The 21,803-nt window shown below is 44.7% G+C and overlaps 1 protein-coding gene across 1 annotated transcript in view; it reads right to left on the reverse strand.

Moving 5' to 3' along the window:
- Nucleotides 1–7,378: 7,378 nt before the first annotated feature.
- LOC120842527 overlaps nt 7,379–21,803 on the reverse strand; it is a 109,950-nt gene continuing 95,525 nt past the window's right edge. Inside the window, exons 2-15 of the mRNA XM_040213660.1 lie at nt 20,046–20,080; nt 19,681–19,893; nt 19,106–19,465; nt 17,415–17,604; nt 17,128–17,328; nt 16,970–17,020; nt 16,481–16,537; nt 16,228–16,290; nt 15,788–15,832; nt 15,151–15,189; nt 11,531–11,739; nt 10,244–10,403; nt 9,112–9,237; nt 7,379–7,820 (exon numbers count right to left, since the gene is read on the reverse strand). Coding sequence (XP_040069594.1) covers nt 7,810–7,820; nt 9,112–9,237; nt 10,244–10,403; nt 11,531–11,739; nt 15,151–15,189; nt 15,788–15,832; nt 16,228–16,290; nt 16,481–16,537; nt 16,970–17,020; nt 17,128–17,328; nt 17,415–17,604; nt 19,106–19,465; nt 19,681–19,893; nt 20,046–20,080 — 1,760 coding nt within the window. The 3' untranslated portion in view covers nt 7,379–7,809. The remainder of the gene's footprint in view (nt 7,821–9,111; nt 9,238–10,243; nt 10,404–11,530; nt 11,740–15,150; nt 15,190–15,787; nt 15,833–16,227; nt 16,291–16,480; nt 16,538–16,969; nt 17,021–17,127; nt 17,329–17,414; nt 17,605–19,105; nt 19,466–19,680; nt 19,894–20,045; nt 20,081–21,803) is intronic.

Here is a 21,803-nt window from a genome sequence, read left to right on the forward strand (position 1 = left end):
AGTTATCATAGATAAACTCAAAGCTACAAAGCAAAATGTGCCCAAAATACTGAAAGCTGAGCGTAAGTATGCACAGCTGTCTTAACCGAAACACCCAATAATGTTTTTGTTTTACTTGTCTTTCTAATTAAATGACACCTCTTTTTCAACTACAAGTGGAATGTGCTGATGTGGAACCTATAACTTCATGCTAAATCTGGGTCATTCCTCCTCTGCAGTGTGCTGGGTTGCTCTACATGAAATTAGGTGGCCTTATCTCAGTCTCAAGAAAACAAATTGTCAAGACTAGTGCTGCCTTAGCAAAGCTTTTTCTTGAGGCTTCCTTAGATAAACCGACTGAGTTACTTTCGAACACACAAGCCAATAAATAGATTATGGACGAACAGAATAGAGATTAGACATTCCACTGAAACGAGTAGCCAAGTGATATCACCAATTAGCTGAATTCTCAGGCGGTCGTAACCTGCCAACTCGGAAGCCTTCAACAGAAACTCCTTTCATTGCATCAGTTGGCAAAGTAGATGTGAAACACGTTCACGACAAAGACAGGCATTGTATGATGGTTCCCACAACAATCGTAGCTGGCGTCCTAAGACACTGTGACATGGCACGTCCCGATGTCGCATTGTAGTGAGCTGGCCGACGCAAGCAGATATGGCAACCGCATATTTTGGTAATTCCACTGCAGTGTCAGCTGTATGCAGTTTGAATTTTTTCGTGTTCTGCGAAGTTACTGCAAGCACCATGAGTGACAAGGAAGATGTTGTGATATCACCATCTCAACTACAAACAAAGAAAGCATTGCAACAACGACACTGATGCCGAGAAGCGGTGCTGAAAGGTAGTGCATGCTTTGGTTTCACTGCATAATTGGTCTTGCTTCAAAGTTCAGAAGGTGAAGAGGAATTGCACCGGCCAGGGTCCGCTGGGGTAACAACCGCTACGAAGTCACGTAGGCACTGTGGAAGGTGTTAGCTGTGCCAGGGCTAATGTTTCGCAATGACGCACTGTGCCTGTTGTCAGGTGCCCGTCACTATATACCTTGAGCAGTGTGAGAAAGATGTGTGTAGGTAAACAGTGAGAGCCAATCAAGCAGCACCAAAACAGGACCTGGAAGGGTACATGGGCTCATCCAGCCTTGACACTAGAGACGCTTGAGCCAAGCTGGGCTTGGAGTGGAGCCTGAGCAGAATGCACGAAGGAGGACGAGAGAGGACTTCCTTTATGTACGTCACAAAAAGGTCCCTACCGCACAATATTAGGTATATAGGAGGTCCAATTTGGGACGCAGTCTTTCCTCAAAATAAGCTTTGGTCACTTTCCATGATCCCGGATGTTGCTTGCGGTCGTGTGAAATGACAGCCTTGGCAAGTTCTTGCTCACAATTACCACGACAAATGCAAAAAACAGCACCTAGAATACAAGAACGCACCGAGAGAGGCTTATTTTCATTCACAATTTCTGCCTTGTATAGGAAAGCGACGCACCCTTGTGGTGATAGCTCGCAACTGGCAATTGAGCAGGCATTATCAGTGTACAGGGGGCTATGCTCCATGACCATTAAAATCTTAATCATACTTATGCTCCATGACACCTTTCCAGACAGGTCAGTCATAAAAAGCTTGGCAGGCACTATCTTCTGGTACCCCGGTGTTGACAAAGAGATTTAAGACCATGTGAGAAGGTGAGAAACATGTGCCCAGTCCTGTTAAATGCCCCTGGTGCAGGTTCAGGTCAGCTGGTTGGATACCAAGCAACGCTGAACATGGCTTATATTATGCAGTAACTACTGCTGGAGAGTTACGTAATACTGATCGTGGTCCACTCGGACACTAAGCAGATAGAAGCATCGGCCGAGACCACTGTGGAAGCCCAGTGCGACATCTTTGATTGATTTGGACAGCCAAGGACACTTGTGGTTGACAACGAACCTAGATTAAAAGTACTGTTTTCAAATAGTTTTTACAACGGTCATGTACATCACCCCACCACCACTTTGTATCACCCGCAGCTCATCGGGTTATCCAAGCATGCGACATGTGGAGACAAGGGGGCATTTATGAGGTTCAACCTCACAGTCTTGGAACCTGGCTTGCGAGCACTTCCCCACTGTTGTGGAAGTTCAACTGCTGCAGAACCTCAGCACAAGATAGGAAGTATTCTTCTTAACTGTTATTTGGCTCCCATATCAGATCCCAGATTGATTTTTGTCTATATGCATTTGGACTCGTCCCCGCACATGGGAGGCAATCATCCTTTTGGTGTGAGACAGACTATGTGGGCGCGCAGTTTAGGCCTATGGTGGATTCCTGAAATCGTCTGCTCACTTGATGGTATTTGAATGACAACAGTAGGCACTTCAAGAGGACAGCACCAACAGCAGGCGTATCAGCTCTGGACACAGCTTCCTTGCAAGTGGACCGGCCTGCCTGTAGTAATTTTTTGACAGAGAGGCGACAATGTTGGAGGTTCGGTGGTTCATTGATCAGGCTGCTCCTTGGCAGCAGGAGACATCCAAAAGGGGCTGGTAGGGCGGCCAGGTGATGGGGTAGCCTGATGGGAGACGAGTAGTGGCTGGGGTTCACAGTCAGCGCGAACCCTGCCGGCGACAAAGCAGAGGTGATTAACTTTTAGGTTTAGGTTTAATTAATTATAGAGCAAAACATCAGTACTGAAGAACAAGAATGGCAAAAGAGGCGCAAGCTCGGGCTCGAACTTGCACTCATAATAGTACAAATAGTGTCTGTGACGACGTAACGAACTATTAAAAGTCAATTATTAGATTCTCATTTCCTGATATTTTTTTTAAACAAAACCCCAAGAAAGACATTAAGGGGGTGCAGAATCAAAACTTGGAACATCCCCGGAACGCTTCAAAATGAGTGAAATATGATCCATGATATCCGTAAATGATAATCACACCCTTGCATTTTCAGCAGATGGCTATATTTTTTGTTCCAACCGACAGAATCTTGCGAGCGCTTCAAAATTAGCCATCGAGTCGGCACGACGCATCTTGAGATATTTGCCCGTAACGTCACGCTCGCAACGTCACGGGCCCATACGAGGCCAAGTGTCTAGTAATTACGATCGTCGTCACTAGATGGCACCAGCTTTATCGTCAGCGCGTCACAATTCTGCTAAGTGGGAATGCCCGAGGTACGGTGTACTAGGCCTACTCATCTCTATGTCTATTTGCTCGATCGCGTTTGATCAGCTCCGCCTATGGACGGGAATGCGGCCATGGTCGGCCATCTTTTTTTTAGAGTTAATATATATTAACTCTAGCCATCATAGTAATATGGCGGACAGCGCTATGGCGGCAGGCTGTCATAAAATAGTTGTGGATCTAGTACACTGTACCGTGGGTGATATTTCGTGCTTGATTGAAGTTGCTCGACGAAGCAGATTCTTGAAACCCGGAGTGAACGGTAGCCCCATCTTTGAGGATCCGGCGAAAGTTCTACGAAAGCGCAGCATCGAGGGAAAGCAGCGCAGCTCACATCGAAAGCAGACGCCGTACCGGCGTCTGCTCTCGATGCTTCTATCAATCCGACTTTCGATGCGTGCTGTGCTACTTTTCCCCGGTGCTGCGATTTTGTGAAAGTTTCACCGGGTCCTCAAAGATCGAGCTACCGTTCACGCCGGGTTTCAACAATATGTTTCGTTAAACAATTTCAATCAAGACTGAAATATAAACCACCACTATGTTTGCCACAACACTGTCTGCCATGGATGGATGGTAGTGGCTGCACAGCTGTACATTGGCTAGAGGTAATATAACTCTACCAAAACGATAGCCGCCGGTGGCCGCATTCGCGGAGCGGGCAAACGCGATCCAGCAAATAGACATAGAGATCAGTGACTAGACCTGAGAGGTGCGCCAAGCGCCGCTCGCTCCTGCGCGCCTCCATCGGACACGCCACACCGTGGCGTAGCTCCTGATGGGCCCGTGAGGTGAGACATTCCAAGAGAGCTCAGACCTCAACTACCAGGTGGTATTAGGAAATTGTTTTATTTGTTTTAAAATTGCTTTTCTTGCATTTACAGACAAAGGCCTGCTGCTTGTGAGCTGCTGTCATGAAGCAGACCATGTCTACACAAACAAATAGGCGCTAAAATTTTTCTTCCGTACCCCATTAAACAAAACGAAAAACTACTACTCTTCCATTCTTAATATGTTTTTTTTTAACATTAGCTATAGAGAGACTACAATAATAAAAACACCCAGAACACGACACCTATCTTCCAATACACACAAGTAGTCAATGACAAATGATATTAGAAAAACTTCATATCAGAGGAAAGTTAGTCATATTCGAGATAGTTGCAGTCAGAGGAAAATGTCGGTTTCACGGCTGCTGTTGAGTTCATAGGCATTTATGATAAAAATATTTTCTTAGAAAAAAAACCGGAAGAGAAACAATTAATTTCACAGTACTGCGATTCACCGAAAGCACCCGTTTTGAACGGAGGAGATGCTAGCTCCCCCGCGAACGGGCAGCCGTCGATGAAGCTTCGTGTCGCGTGCTCGTGCACGCTGGTTCTTTGATATAGGGTTTCGAGCAAGGCGGCCAATGAAGACAGCGGCCGTCTTGTAAACACCAACTTCTTGGGAGGCCAGAGCTGGGTGGCCATCTTGCGGGCTGACTATATTCCATTCATCCCTAAGCTGAGACTGCGGTGAAAGCTACGTCCTCAATGGACCAGTCTTACATCCCTCTTTCGCCACGTGATCACGCTCCCGCTCATTCCCACACACCGAGAACTGGGTCAGGTGATGAAAGCGAGGCGGCTGATTGGTTCGGCGTGCACGCAGTTCCCACTGCAGTCTCAGCCCAGAGCCGTGTATAGAGAGTTTGGTCAATGGGAGGCGCGGGCAGAGCCTGGGCGTGCACCAGAAGCAGAAAGTGGGCTTGACATTCCCCCTTGGCCAACTACAAGCCCAAAAGAATCCCTGGCGGTAGTAGCGAGAAAATGTTTTAATCATAGGTATATGTTGACATATCGTTTTAATAAGCACGTAAGTGTGAAGTGTAGTAACCCTTCATGACCGAAAATAGGATGCATGTGATGTTACGATCATGATCATGCAGAAAGATGTAAGAAACCAATGTGCCTGCTCAACTATGTTCTGCTCGGGGAGAGTGTGACCGCTCGGACGGTAGATTCCTAGCCCAAGGCACACGGATTATGTCGATCGTTCCGCCAGTCGCACTCTTGAACCATAATTTTGGATGACCGTAATTGAAACATCACGTGCACCACATTTTCAGTAACCGAGAGTCACTCCGACGCACTTATTAAGTTTGTTTCTCATAATCAACGCCAGGGTATTATTTCCAGCCTCCGATTGGCCACATTCGAATTTGTGAAGACGCCTGGAACATTCGAATTGCCCCATTGGACCACAGATGTTCGGTGGACATCCGCTGGACATCCGCCAACAGACATTTGGACGTCCGTAGGAGATCCACGAACATCCCGGGGACGTACTAGGGACATCCGTAGGATGGTCCCGTGCAAAAAAATCGATGTACCAACAAAAATCCCACGGACGTCGAAACCGGATTTTCGGACGTCCTTCGGACATCCGATTTTTCTGTTCAGATGTCCAGGGGATGCCTGTGGGACATCCTGTTTATTTTCAGGGGAGCTGACCTGGGCTACTGGTCAGGCTGCTGATCAATGCATTCCAGTGATCAAAGCGACCGAGATGCTGCTACTAAGAATTTGGAGTGTGCATTCTATTCTGGAAATGCACCAATTCATGTGTCTCTTCACTCGGATATTGCGTAGTGTGTTTGCATTCAAGTATCGTTTCTTCAGTAGGCTAGGCTGCACCTTTGGATTTCTATACATCACTATAGCAGCAATATATGCCAGACTTCTACGACACCACTTTACGGTGGTAGGGTGCCTGTCGTGGGTAACTAATTTTCAGTGATATCACAGCCCTAATGTATTAACATCAAAGCAGCTGGCAGTTCGCTGCAATGTCAATATATTAAGATTGTGAACCTGTCGTGGGTAACTAATTTTCAGTGATATCACAGCCCTAATGCATTAACATCAAAGCAGCTGGCAGTTCGCTTCAATGTCAATATATTAAGATGGTGATATCACACTGAAAAAGAAGTAATCCAAAACAGCCTGCCACCACAGTGTAGTGTCGTTAAAACCTGGAATATATTAGTGTCACCGTGATGTTCAGAAATTCAATCTGCAGCCTCCAACCAACAATGAAAGAAGGAAACATGAGTACAAACACAATGCACAGTTCCACAGTAAAGTGCCATACATGAATAAATACATTTCTAGAATAGAATTCCCAGCCCAAATGTTTAGTGGCATACAGTCACTTTGATTACTGGAAAGCATTAGCACAGGAAATATATAATGCATTTTTGGTGAAGAGCTCTTCCTGAAAGATAAAAATGTGGCCTTATCAAAGCCTCAGATACATATGGAAAGAAAGTCTTTGGGTGATGCAAGGAATAACATTTTATTCAGACTAGCAGGGGAACATCATATCATAGATACTTCTTGTACCTGACGGAACCCTGGTAAAAATAAGGTAAGCAGGTATCCACGCAAGTTGACACAAAACAATTGAAATGCAGCCCGTGCAGATATCACAGTTTAAAATGAATCACAAGAGTAGGAACAATAACGCTTCACCGTTGTGCCACATTCTCAAGCAGTGTCACTAGTTTTCAACCTTTAATTTTATAACACTAAAGTATATGCGAATTCCGTCATAAAAAGCAGAAAAAAAGTTTCACAACACTCAGAATCGCATGTAGGCAAGTACAAAACGGTATAAACATAGCAGAACACAAAACATGGGTTCACAAAGAGCATGGAGGAAATAACTCGCAAACCACGGGGCAAAGTCTAACACACTAAACAAAATGTTCTCAATAAATTGTAAAGAAAGGTAGTAAATTTGATAAAAAAAAAGCTTCATTCAGATGAAAGCAGTAAACTTCCCATAGACTTATCTCGTTAAGCTTCCTTCACCTAGGAGAAATAAATGTTGCTTGGTGTCATTTATATACTATTCAGAAAACAGAAGTGAAATGAAATGAAAAGCACATTTTCCCCGCCCTTCCCTAGAAGACTAGAATGCTCAACACTGTCAGAGTTCAAACACTTTGTCACATCCTAAAATGAACAGAGGCGGGCGCTACAAGCCGCCGAAGACAATCTAGCTTGGAGAAATTGACACAAAAGGCCCGGTCACACTTTTGCAACCAAGTACGACCGAGAGAGACAAGACCGGTTTTTAAGCCTCTTACGACGTCTTAGGACCAGCTCCGCAGCAGCGCATCCGGTCCTAAAACGTTGTAAGAGGCTTAAAAATCGGTCTTGTCTTTCTTGGACTTACTCGGTCGCAAGAGTGTGAACGGGCCTTTACAAGCGCCACATAATCTGGCGTTCAACTGCAAGTTTATATGTCACGCCTCTGCAACTAGATTGGTGCGATGGCTTAAAGCGTCTGCTGCGGTCCACTTTAGATGGAGACAAACTATGGGCCACCTGGCAGTGTTGGACGCTGTTATGCTCAGCCTCCTTTGCTGGCATATCGGGAGGTAAAAGGTCCAAGAAAATTAGACAACCAAACTACAAACAAGCTGTGAATGACTAAAAGGTGCACTTAGATAACAAAGAAGTGGCCTCTCCAATGAATAAAACAACAAAAACCATTGTCACTACTTCAAAATAAAAATAAAAAGACAAGTAAATGCCTTGGTGCGGCTTGCTGCAGTCGTCGGACGGTGTTGCAGATCCGGTTGCTGGCTCCGTTTACTCGGAATCTGGAAATTCAAAGAAAAAAGTCACTAGAGTTTATTTTGGTGTTTCTTGCATACTAGCCCTTCTAACTGAGGTTAAGTGAGTATAAATAACTATGGTGTGCTCCATAAAAGTGAGAAAATGACCAGTCAACAGAAGAACTTCAGCTGCTATGCATTGAACTAAAAGGCTGAAGAGGCCATGCTAAACAAGCACGATGGTGGCTTATAGATGGCGATCTGAGGAATGACAAGTGTCTTAACCAGGCGACACACAAAAAGGTTTGCACAAACAAGAATGTGCTCAAAAAATTCAATGTGGTGTTTTAGGTCCTATATGACAGTCATACAAGTCCCTTCTTACTCTTCCACTACCAACTTATTTCTGAAAAACACACATCAAAATTTCTATATAATTTTCGATACAAACATTTTTGAAATTTTTATTTTGATCCGAACAATGTATTGCTTGCACGTCTGGCTCATGAATACAAACAGAATAGTATAGTATTATAGAAAAAGTTGTGTTTGAGAGAAGCGTTCCCTGAACACGAGGACAGATTGTGAATATAGAAAGTTTGAAATAACATATTAATAACCAAATGCACTGAGATCAAATTCCAAGCACACAGGCATCATTTGGTCCTAGCACGGACTTGTTTACTATCCACCGACTTCCATGAACTAGATTGCGAACTATGTGTATGAAGAGAAGTGCTGGACCCCATTGAACAAGATAGGATCGTTGGAAACCAAAACATAGGCTGGCACCTTGCAACAGGGCCAATAAGACAACTACTAACCGTGAGTAGTACAAGTGCGCACCTTGTAATAGGACTGCCTTTATTCTACATTTCCATGTGTATGCAATTTTCTAACTGTAAGGCTACTCTGCCAAAAAGTGGACTAGCAATAAATGGTTTATTGCAAGTGTATTATACATCAAGATGAAAAATTAAATATGATCATGACTCGGCACAGCTATGAGGTATAGGAAATGTCACGGTGGCACGCTCTAGATATTCCTAGGCATCTGAGGACCTCCCCTCATGAAAATGCAGTTGCCTTGGCAGGGAATTCAGCACACAATCTCCAGCCATTCTGAAACGGCGTAGCTACTGCCCCAACTGGGGGATGCCCAACATTCTACTGTATTAAAGAAATACTGTGGCAGTTATATGAATGATTAATTACAATAATTTATTGAAGGAAGCACTGCCCATGAAATAATGACGACCTCGCATGCTGTAGCCCATAGGCATCTATAGCGACAAAGCTTTGGAAGCCTTACACTACAGACTGGCAGGAAGCATACCGTCAGCTTGGTCGACTTCTCTTCGGTTTTCTTTTTTTCCGGCCATGCGCTCAGGTGCGTGACGGAGCCACGACTTGATGGCTTCTTCTATGGCATCCTTTCCTCCCGGCAGCTGCCTTCCAGCAGCTGAAATTAATAAGTGTGTATGAATAACATAATACCTGTGATGCCTCACACAATGAATGTGAGTGTTCCCATTGAATACTGCGTCGTCAATAGATCAACCCAATGTCTGGACTTTCGACAGCCAGTTTGATAACAATTGGAGAAATAGATGCATTTTTGCTTATTATTATAAACACAATTTTTGTAAAGAAGGTCCACCAACAGATAAAAAAGACCGTTGGAGTCTTGAGGTTAAACCCCAGCACAGAACAAATGTTTAGTTTTTCTAAGCATTCGGGCCAGATGGGTCACATGCACTTCCCTCCCTATTGATTGCCTTAGATGACACAGCTGTAGAACATCCACTGACCATCTGCATCCTTTTCAGATAAAGGGTGGACAAATTTATTTCGAAGCAGTGAAAGCTATGTTGGGATAAAGCTGACAAAGACCATAACAAGCATAAAACTTAATGAATATAATTATTAGGGATGCTGAACAGAAATACTGATATCACAAAACTAGGTGGGACGCTACAAACCATTATTCGTGAATCATACAGCAAATGGGTGGCTAAATTCATGTAGCAATTAGGCGTGCGACGATGCATTCCTTGCTTCTTTTTTTTTTTTTTTGGAAGGGGGGGGGGGGGGGGGGGCTTCACCTCCCTGCTGCACAAGCGAGCCTGCTTCCTATCCTCCAAACTTTTTTAGCTAGAAATGTGACGTCACGCGCCCCTAAAAAATACGGCCATTCGCTTGAGATATTGCTGCACAAGTAATGTTTCGGGGGGTTCGCAGTGTCCTGTCTGACGGTTTTGCTGCCCTGGTTTCTAAAATACAAATTTCAGTCCAGCACCCCTTTAACCTCGCAAGCCTAATTATGGACAGGCCCAGATTACAGACAACCTTTCTGGGGGGGCTGATATCAAAAAGATGCTGGGCCAGGCTCGGATTAATTGGAGGGGCATGCATGTTTCGCCACTGGCCTGAGTAATAGAAAAGAAACTGTAGATATATTAACTTACCCACAATTGCAGTGGCAGTCCTCAAGGACGAGAAGTTCTGTTTGCCTTTCCGGCCCACCCACGAAAACTGTGCAGCTAGTTGGTCGCCGAGCAGGTGCGCTAGCATGCTCTTTGTCGCCTTGCTGGCCGTTTTCCCTCCGAGTTCCCTGAATTCTTGGACCTGCATAAAATGCATGACAGTGTTTATGTTTGGACTGAATAATCTTAGTTAGGTGGGGTAGAACAGAGATAACATCACAGCACGCTAGCAAATAGCCACGTGAGATTTTTTAAGAATCTCGTGCGCCTTCATTAGAGCTTAATAAAATTAGACACACAAAGGCCATCCTCATGGAAACAACCTGATTAGGAGTATCTCAGCACGCTCTACAATGTTTATATTGGGGGTTTGCACCCAAATATATATTTAAAAAGTTATTTATGAACCGCGGTGTCTAGCAAAATATTTTCTTTAAATCCCCGACTTTTCCAGGTTTTCCCTGACTATTTCGATCAAATTCCCCGACCGTTACAGAAGTGTTGAAATATTACAACTGCTATTAAACACATAATATATGAATAAGCTCACAATTTAAAATAATGTAATGAAATTTGTCCTTACGTTGCTATAAAAAAGGTCATGTCTAACAAAGTTCCTGGCAATGTTATTTAGCGCAGCCACGTCAATGCACGACTCTTGGGCTTCATTGCACACCACCGCATCACTCGCACTGGCCTTTTTCTCTGATTTGGCCAGAGTCTTGACGATTTCCCTGACAATTCTTACTTTCCCAGATGATCCAAAATTCCTTGACAATTCCAGGTTTTCCGGTCGCATCGCAAAAAATATTATGACTCGGCCTGTAGGACCGTGAACAATACTGTGCTGGTTCAACAGGCTTAGCATGCACCAGCGTTTTTGTTTTTTTTTTACTCTTGGCACAAGTTAGCTGAAACACCTTGTATAAGACATGAAGATATTGCTGAAAAGCAATATGTTGCATAGTTCCTTTTATGGTGGAACCATGCAGCAAAAAGATGCATGACAGAGTTGCCATGCATTCAGATATTACAGCCATATGCAACTGTTGCATCACAATGCCATGCAGATGTAGAACCCAAAGCACAGCCAGACTTTTAAAAGGCAATTTACGAAGTTGCCAAATTTTGGCACTTCTACTCGGGTTCATTTAGAGAGAATCTCATCACGTGTAGGTAGACATTCATTGAACTGCCCTGCAGTGTATAGCACCTTCTTTTAGAAAATGCAGCATTGTTGACTCTGTGTAGCTGTATTAAAGTGCTCACAAGCATCGCCGCCTTTTCGTTCACCAACGTCTTGTCAAAGGCAAAGAGGTCGTCTAGCTTGTTGAACGGTTGTTCGACGAGACGGGGGCGTACGACGACTGCATGGCTTGGAAGGACCTCACAGAGCTTGTTCAGCATTTCCCCATGTTGCTGGACCGTGAAACGGACAATGTTGAGGAGCCTCAAGACGTGCTGCTTGAACCCTTGTTCTATAAAGGAAACAATTAATTAAAACATAATTTACATGATCATTCATATTAGGCATTGCATGATTCACCAATGAACATAAAAATATATAGAGGCTGAATTCAAAATTGAACGACGACAAACTACAAAATATTTTGTCACATGCTAAGAATTCATTATGTTAATATGTAGCAAGGGCCAAGGGAATCTAACCCACATTAAAAAAGTTGTCATAATCACACTGAGGCGTGACATGAATCACTGTGAGAACAGCGGAAATGCAATAGAACGTTTAGGAATGTTATGCAATTACCTCGTATATGCGTCGTGCATCATTGAGAAGACCGCCACGCAATGCAACACAATGGAAGTTAGAATGAGCATGCAACATACCCAGGCAAACCGGAAAACTAGCGAGGAAGGGGGCGCTGCCATTGTATGCTGGAACTAGAGTGTAGAGTGATGGAACCCGTAATGCAATCTAGAAGACGGCTGCAGAACTGCACTTGTTTTTTGCGTAGATCCAGCGGGACCATAGCACCATCTAGGAGGCCATCACAGAACCACGATTGTTTTGCGATAGGCGTAGGGAGGATTTTATTGGAAGGCTCCCAATAACTGCTATCGCAGTAAAATATAAAAATCAGTCTCTCATCCTGTGATAGTCTAATTTACTACAAGGGTCCACCTAGGTAATACATTTTTTTTACGCAGTGTCTAGCGTTACGTCTGACATAACTTTACGTCATGGTTTTGAGTTACGTCTGACGTAACCCAATATGAAGATTAAAGTTACGTCCGACGGAACTCCAAATAAAAATTAAAGTTACGTCCGACGTAACTTTACCCTAAGGTTTCGAGTTACGTCCGACGGAAATAAGTTACGGCCTGTGTAACCTACGGAACCTTATTGAATGTTACGCTTTGTGGCCGAAACACGACGTAAACATAAAAATATATATAATTACTTCTACATGACGTCCAATGCAGCGTTGATAAATTGGTCAAAATCGCGGCTCTATTTGTATCTCCAGATTTGTCGAGGGGGTTGGAGTGTGTTCCTCGTATGTAGAGGCTGCGTAGGCCCGACGGGTTCGATACCCGTTACATACACTTTTTTTTCTCGTTTTTTCATTTCCTTTCTGCGAATTTTGTCTCCTTTAAAGGACACATGAAAAGAAAAAAAAAATTTTTTAAACGGCTTAGATGGAAAAAGGATGTCATAAAACGATTTTACAACGAAGAAAAAAAATTTTTAGAGCTATATTTACGGCGTAATACGAATTTGTAGTTGGCGCCCGCGGGCCCCGCGGAAAAGTGGCCCATATTTATCACGTGACTGGCCCTTATTTATCACGTGGTGCTTCAGCTCTTTCGAAAGCTTTCTATGGTCTTTGAAAGTTATTTATTTTCTTTATTTTTTTGTTGCACTTATTTTGTAACAAAATATTTTGACTTTTGAGAAACTTTAAGTATAAGAAAATCATCACTTCCGTTTTGACGCTTACGAAACTAAACAAAGACCGCCATTTTTTCTCCGAAGGGGCGCGGAGCACGGTCGGCGCGGTGTTGTTTTTGACATGCCGGTTCAACGAAAGCGACGCCGCTGCTCGACGAAAGGCTGCAGTTCTCGTGATCGTGACCAGGAGGATTTCAGTAAACATGCGGTACCGGCAGACGAGCATTTGCGTGTCTTCGAGTCTACTCGAAGACTCGGGCGGGAGCCGCGACCCGCCGGCAACGCTGTCCGCAGGCGTATCGCTGGCCTCCAAACTTTCCGCAGGGGGGTTCCCTGGTCTGCGAGGCGTGTTCTCGTAGGGGCGAAGCCCTAGCTGCCCGAGCCGGTCGAGGAGTCTGCGCTTCAACTCGGGATCCATCGTAAAAGACGCGGAGCAGACTACCACCGCTTCCACCACCAGCACACAAACCCAACAACACAGTGCGCGCCGAAGTTGAAAGGAAGTGGCACGTTTTCTAGCCGAGCAGCCAAGCCAATCCAAGCGGCTTACCTCGCCTCCCCGCGGAGCGCACAGGCGCGAGAGAGAAAAGTGGAAAGGAGGAGCGTTACACCGCGCTTGACAAAAAATCATCTCGCGCCGTAAATATAGCTCTAAAATTTTTTTTTCTTCGTTGTAAAATCGTTTTATGAGATCCTTTTTCCATCTAAGCCGTTTAAAAAAAAATTTTTTTCTTTTCATGTGCCCTTTAAGAGGAATTTTCTTTTTTTTCGATTTGCTTTTAGATATGAACCCACTTCCTCCTAGGTGCGACACGCAAAAGAAAAGAAAAACATTAAAAATGGAAACCGCAGCACGCGTGCTGCGAGCCTGAGAAGCTGTAGATGAGAAAGTTGCAGTACAACCGCTAACCAGTGGTAATTACATGAAGGCGTGCCGGTACCACGACCGCCACGACCTACGCCAGTACGAAACTCATCCAGGTCGAAACGGGCAGAGGGTGGGGGTAACTTTATTTTTTATTTCGAGTTCCGTCGGAAGTAACTTTAATTTTCACATTGGGTTCCGTCGGACGTAACTCGAAACCTTGAGGTAAAGTTGCGTCGGACGTAACTTTATTATCTATTTGGAGTTCCGTCGGACGTAGCTTTAATTTACATATTGGGTTACGTCGGACGCAACTCGAATCCTTACGTAAAGTTACGTCGGACGTAACTTTAATTTTTATTTCGGGTTCCGTCGGACATAACGCTAGACACTGCGTTTTTTTTTATTGTGGAAAAAAAAACTGTTATCAGTAAAAAGTTATTAATAAAAACTACATTTTTTTATGGACATACATGGGTTTAGGCCTATTCCGGATCGGAACTTGAAAACGTTGTTGCAGGCCATTGGGGCGTTTTAGGAAGCTAACACAGGTAGTGTAGGAAAGGAGACCATTGTCACTTTGCTTTCGTCACCCAGTTCATCTGATAAATGCCCCACAACAATGTTTTTAAGCTCCGGTCTGGAATAGGCTTAACTCCATGCTAGACGATAGGATATTTATTATTTTTATTTGCAACTTACTGAGGAAAGCTTTTTCTTCAAAATGTTTATAAAACAAATTCACTGCCTAGCTGAACACATGTTGTAAATTACAGTGTCTATAAATGTGAAACTGATTTTTGTGATTTTCTTAAAGTGGGTTAGATTTCTTTGGCCCTCTTTGTATAGTTAAAGAAGAAACAAATAGTGTGAAAGGTACAAAGGACGCAAGAGTTATATACCAATGAAAAATTTCAGCCTTATTTGCTTAACTATCCGATCATGACAAAATTTATATCGGACTGTCTCTCTATCAACTGGCCTAGGTGTGTAGAAAGAATGCCTTGTGCCAAGCTTTCACTGTCTGATACATTTATATGAACTTAGGATCTAATGCAGAAAAGGTCCACTGGATGCAACTGTTTCAGTATAAATGCTAAAAGCAGTTACCCTGGTCTTGTGGATCCTCTCTCCCTCTTGCCTGATGCCCTAGAAATTCACAAGTATCAATAACACTCAGGATATTTGTGTATCATTGCTATACGCATATAGGTCAATATTGTTTCGTTGGCACCACAATATAAAATTATGAGGCAACCTATAATGAATTGTATCCAATGAAATTAAACCTATAATAGCAAAATTTCCGCGGGACCATGAAACAGAGGTGTTCAACCGCGTCGGCCACTTCTCAGGGTATGCCTGTTCAAGACAGTGAAAGTTCACCCTACAACATTGGTGCAAAGCAGTGAAGCTTGACATAAGTGCCAGAGCTTAAAATATGGATGCCAACCTATCTTTGAATATTTCAATTATTCTCGGAGAGCTTTCTCATATGTAGCATTTAGAAAAGCCTATGTATATTTTTGACACATTGTCAGTAAGACACCAATTTTTACAAAAATTGTCAACTGCAGAGTGTGATGAAGTTTGAACGGGACAATTGCCAGTAGATCAACCTGCTCAACTGACATTAAATTCAAGTTAACGATTAATCACTTGAGACTTAGTGAGCCATTAATGTATTAAATTAATTTCCCAGCCCCAACGTTAACTACTCAGAGAGGGCTTGAAGATTTAACAATACCTTCATTAAAAGAGACTGATTCTTGTGAGCCCCCAATGTCTGTAACTGAAAAAAAAACAAAAAAAAAAACTGTTACTTGCCTGAAACTTGCTTATAAGTTGCAGATAGTATAGGATGAAAAATGAAATAAACTGTATTGTTGAATACAAGAGCAAAACACTCGCTTGATTTCATATCTTGTGCCACCTTTATATATCTTTTACACTGCATACAGTAAATATAATTTAATTACTTTTAAATTAATTTCTTACAAGCAAAGCAGGCTTTGCTAGTAGCAGTGGGTTTTTGCAAAAGAATGGACATAAATTTAGAAACCTGGGAACATAGGTATATGCTCATGTTCTCAGATAGTCCGCACAGTGTAAAATATGAGCTTTCTAGGCATGTATAGTCCACAGACTACGGTCCGGAAAAAGTGGCATGCTATTTTAAATGCTTACCTATGTCTGTAAGGTTGGAGTCATCGAAGGCTTCAAAAGAGGATGCTCGTGATTGCCTGTCACCTGTAGAGCGCACAAACGCAGTGGGAATTAATGCTCTGCTGAAAGCTGTCCATATCTGCACTAAGAACTTGATAGTGAATATTTCTCCTTGGATTAGAAACAGGCGAGAGGGAACCTTTAATTGCAACCTAAGTGATAAGGATTTTTATTTTTGAAAAATTCAAAACTAGACAGTACAAAAGGCTCTTACCGTGCACACAGGGGTCATCAGAACTGCTCCCTGGGTGATCAGGCAGGTTGCCTGCATCTAAAGCGTAACGAAAACAAAGAAAAAAAGAAAAGACTTGGCTATTGATGGCCATCAGATTATGCAAACATTGCATGATCTGGAGTACAGCACCAAATTAACAAGAGAAAATTATATATAAAATTTAGGGACACAAACTTTGCTAATACTGTCATAACACAGAGATAAAAATAGAGCAGCCTATCTCCTCCCCGAGGGTAGGTATGAGCATGAAATGCTTTGCATGGAAGCCGACGCTAGGGCCATCTGTGGCACTAGCGTCGGCTAGTGACATCTGCATTGCCCTAGGTACATACCTAGCTTTGTCAGGACCTCATATACACAAAACCACAGTCAAGCTTCTATCAAATATCACAAATTTGAATAGGAAAGCATAGCATTAATGGCACGAGAGACGCTATGAAAGACACACTAAAGTTGAGGTGTGCTTACTTTCACTCCCCGTAGAGCTGCTACTCTGCATTTGAACAGAAGAGACCATGGCTGGAAAATAAGTGTCTTGGGTTGCACCTCGGTTGCAGCAGACTATGCTTATTTATGACATTGTCATTCAACAGCATCAGACAGGAGTCAGATCCTGGTCAAATTACCTTGGGGAAAATCACTTGGAACTGTGGGAACTCTCCGTTGAACTTTCTTAGTCGGCCTTGCTGGTGCTGGGTCAGCATCAGACTCTGACCATTGGGGAGGCGGCCTTCTCACTCTCTTGCCTGGGGGCATTTCGTTGTCGCTGCTCAGGTCTGAGGTGTACTGGCTGCGTTCAAGTTTTTTTCGTGCTTGTTCGTATGTTGCTAAAAGTAAGAGTTGGTTGTGTCAGCTTTCTTATATCATATCAGGTTCCAAGGAAGGCTCCCATGCTCCTTGAAATAGTACATACCAAACAGCCCTTTGACGGACACATCAAACTGCTGCCACAATGCATCTGGCGGTGCTGCCTTCCTCACCATTGCTGTCACTTTATCTCCTTTGATATGCTTCGGCCATGCACAGCGGTCATCGTCGACCCACAAGGCTGGTACGACCTCAACCTGCTCAAGGCCCAAGAACTCAACAATGGCATATCGCATCTGTAAAAAAAAAAAAAAAAAAGAAACTTTTGGTTACTGACAATTGGAGAATAGCACATAGAAAATGTCAGATATTTTCATTAGGAAGCAGGCGGTCTACATACGATGGAAACAAGTCATCTAAATTTAAACATTGAACGGAAAGTTTCAGAAAGTTTAGCTCTTGCATTAACACTAACCTAAATGTACGAAACAGATGTTGTTTGCACTTGCTGTCTAGGCCAGGCCGCAAAGTCCGCATGATGTAACAAATTCAGGGACGTTAACCAGTGTGCAGTTCTGGCAAAGTAACAAACTTGCTGTCCCAAGGCAACTTCACCATTTTTTGGATGTTACGCAAAGGCCATGGCTTTAGCTCAGACAGGTGTGAAACAACAGAAATGCCAAGTCTTGAGGATTCAAAGGGTGCAGAGTACAGTTCTTCTTTGACAAGAAACTCCCGGCCAATTATGCATGGCTCATTTGAGCCTTTCATGTGGGCTATGTTCCTGGCAATGACTACATGGCCATCTTGCAAGAAACAATTGTCCCGTTCACTTAGAGAAATTCTAAAGTTCCCACATGTTAGCATCCGGTACTCAGGAGGGCAACATTCCGACAACAGCAGCCCTCCACAGTGAGGATGACTGAGGTCCACAAGTTTCCCACCATCAGAGGACTTTCTGCACGTCTTTGTCCGTGCCTCTGCAATTCGATTGCACAGCTGCTCCAAAGGTTTCCCATGCTTGCGAAGCTGCTTCTTCAACACTTGCATGTTGCTTTCGAAGGGAAATGCACTGAAGGAATCAAGCTCCCCCATCCTTTGAACATCAGAGGCAAGGTGTATGAGGCAATGTACGTTGAAAGATACATGGTGATCTCCGTACAACTCAGCAAAATCAGAAACGAAACACCTCAGGAGTTCACCAGCATAGTTGGCATGCTGGTGACAAAGCTGTCGGTTGGCAAGTATTGAGAGAGAAGCATGGAGGAGCAAAAAATGCTGATAGAGGCGATCTGTCAGGCACAGCTTCAGAAGCAAAGGTCCAGTGTAGAAAAGAACAAGCCTGAATTCAACTGCCTTCCAGCGGTCTATTTCATCTAGTCCTCGAGACTTTCGCGGGAATTCGCTTGGAATGTGAGGACGCAGCTGCTTGCTTTTCTCGTTAAAAGCATGCCGCTCTAGCGGCCCCCAGCGAACAGCGAGTGGTCCTGAAGTCCACAATGAAAGCAGTTTTTTCATGACCCCAAGCAGCACAAGATGCATATAGTCCAAGGGCAAATCGTGCACACTGTTGATAGGCAGGTTCAACAGGATGGACTCTCCTTTGTGATGTTCTGCATCATGCTGCTGCCTGAAACTTAAGTCTGTGCGTAATGGGCAGTCCATGTCAAGGAACACTACTCTTCCATCCAAGTACAAGCCCTCGACCGTGCACTTTGGGCAACCACTGTAGCCTCCATGACCCTTCGTCATTGTTATGAAGGCTCGTGCAGGAGCATCACAAATGATGGACCTCACCTTGACTTGCACGAGACTGCCATTGACAGTGACACCTTGTGAAAGCAGTGCCTGCAGCTCTTCAACGAAAGTAACTAAGAAATCGTTTGAAGACATTGGCTTCGAGTGCCCTGCAAATGCACCAACAAGGAATGGTGCTACATCATCAATCCCACCAACCAAGCACTGAATAGGCCAGAGTTGCATTTTGGAGCTCTTGGACAAGGGCAAGCCGTCTATGTTAAAAGTGAGGGAAAGTACAGCTGGCAACTTCTCCACATGACACAATGCATGTTGCAACCCAGCAGCGAGTCCAAAATGGCAGTATTTCCCTGGTTCCACAGTTCTGATGGGGAATTGCTCATGTGGTCTACGAGGTGTCTGTAACAACGTGCGTCCATCATTCGGTAGGTCGGGCATTCCACCCCGACTTCTTAAAAGCTTGAGGAGAGCTGTCAGTGGCCTTCTCTTAATTCCATGATCTATTGCCCACTCTCGCAACGAGTCTTGGAACCCGGCCGGCGTGCCTGTACCTTCTTCAGCCTCGCTGCACTCGGAAGCACCCAGACCTGGCAGGCCGCCTTCAGCAAACTCACCGAACGAACAAGCCTTATCGCAATCTTCTTCGCGCCTGGACTCTTGGCGGCAGTGCTCGCTGGTATCTTCAACGGCGGCGGATCTCGGAGGTAGCTCGGGAGAATTTTGAACACCCTCATGTTCTGTCTCCTGTGCGTCGTCGTCGCCAGCGTACCCAAGAAGTTCAAGAGTTCTTCTTGTTTCTCGAGCAGCTTTTTCACAAGCGTATGCGCCTAGCGAGCGCGGCATGATACATGAAACCAGCAGATCCAATACGGACAAGAACCACACTTCGCCACACTTACATACAAAATGGCGGTATATCCGAATTCGTACATAAACAGTACATCAACCGGCTAAAATGAACACAACTTGGCATACTCACTTTGCCGCGGACGACGACGTGGTGGTAAACGATAACTGTAAAAAAAAAAGCGCGCGAACCTGAGAGCGCCGACTGTACGAGGCGAGTGAGCGAGAACAAAGGAGTCGTGACGACGATGGCGATCTTGCGGCTACTACTTCAATAGGGAGTTTTAGAATAGCGCACGCTAAACTTTGCGTACGCAAATGATAGCGTCGTCGGCACTGCGCATGCGTCGAACGCAAACCACGTTTTGCGCTTTGCGTGCGCTATTTTAGCGCACGCTATTTCTCAGAAATTTCGTGCGTACGCAAAGGGTCTTTGTGCTCCTCCAAGGAGGATTTGTGATGAGAAGTCGGCTGAAGCCAAGACGAGCACAGTTAAAAAAAATGGCGGCCCCCAGGATCGTGGCTGGGGCCGCTTTGGCGGCGTCGTGAGTGCGACCTCGGCGGCATCCTCGCGACTGCGATTTTCAATACGGGACGACATTGCACTCGGTTCGGAAAACCCATCAAGGTGGGCAACGATCACCGACAACTTGATGCTTGCGACGAGCGAACATTTATCGGCGAAGGTCAGTGCACTCTTGCCGAGGTGACGCATGCGGACACGACCGGTCGACCGCTCGCGTCGGATTCTCACGTTTAAACAAATGTAAAATTGTTACTCCGGACCAAAAAGCTTGTTTTTTCTCAAGTTACAGCTTTTAGTGTGTGAAATAAAAATCGTGACTGTATCTTGGTGGCGTTGCAAGCGCGAGATGCTTGGGCTTTTGCGTCGCGGCGGAGAAACGCTATTCTAAAACTCTCTTGCGTCGCGTGAGCTAACGCAAGCGCTAAATTTAGCTCTAGCGTGCGCTAAAGTTACGAACGTTATTCTAAAAAAAAAAACAAGACAATCGCTGAATGGAGTAAACAAAAACAAACGGAAAAAACAACAAGCACACTTATAAAGTAATAGAAAAAATATAAACTATTATTTTCAACACTCCGTGACTCGCGTCGGGTGCTCGGGGGTCAGGGCGGACGCCGGGGCTCGGGACAGCTCCAGCCTCTGTAGGACAGCTGCGGCGAGGAGGATATGGCTGGGCCCAGGGACTCCGGAACCCGGGGGTATGGGGGGCGGTAGGAGCAGTCGCCCTCACAGGTTCTATACCAGTGGGAACATGCCTGGCATGCCTCCACATGCAAAACAGTACCGACCGGCTGCCCTCTGCCCCCCTCCCCCCCCCCCCCTCTCCTTCCGTCCCACTACCATGAGGCTGTTGCATGTTAAAGTTGCACTCCATAGGCGACAAGGCGTCACAGGCTAATCCGACGCGAAAGACAAACCATGTGCGGAAAGTGCCAACAGCAGGCTATTCCGCGTTGGAGCCTCCGCTCGTTGGAGCCTCCGATATCAGACTACAGCCTTCATTTCTCTGCACAGCACTTCGTCAGTGGTCCATATACATATATATATATAACTGAGAGAAAAAAAACCTTAGTGAAAACAGCAACAACGGACGATTTATTCCTCGACGTTTCGGCCAGAGTCCGGCCTTCATCAGGAAGGCCAGACTCCGGCCGAAACGTTGAAAAATAAATCGTCCGTTGTTGCTGTTTTCACTAAGGTTTTTTTTCTCTCAGTTATATACCCACGCCTACGGCCTCCCGCCACCATGCCCGTTATATATATATATCAGGCACGTAGCCAGGGGGGAGGCCCATGGGGCCCGGGCCCCCCCCCCCCCCCCCCCCGAAATCTTTCATTTTGCTGGGACCTCCTCTCCCCCCTCCC

Source organism: Ixodes scapularis, unplaced genomic scaffold (genome assembly GCF_016920785.2).
Source record: "Ixodes scapularis isolate PalLabHiFi unplaced genomic scaffold, ASM1692078v2 PGA_scaffold16__2_contigs__length_2301149, whole genome shotgun sequence".
Classification (NCBI taxonomy): domain Eukaryota; kingdom Metazoa; phylum Arthropoda; class Arachnida; order Ixodida; family Ixodidae; genus Ixodes; species Ixodes scapularis.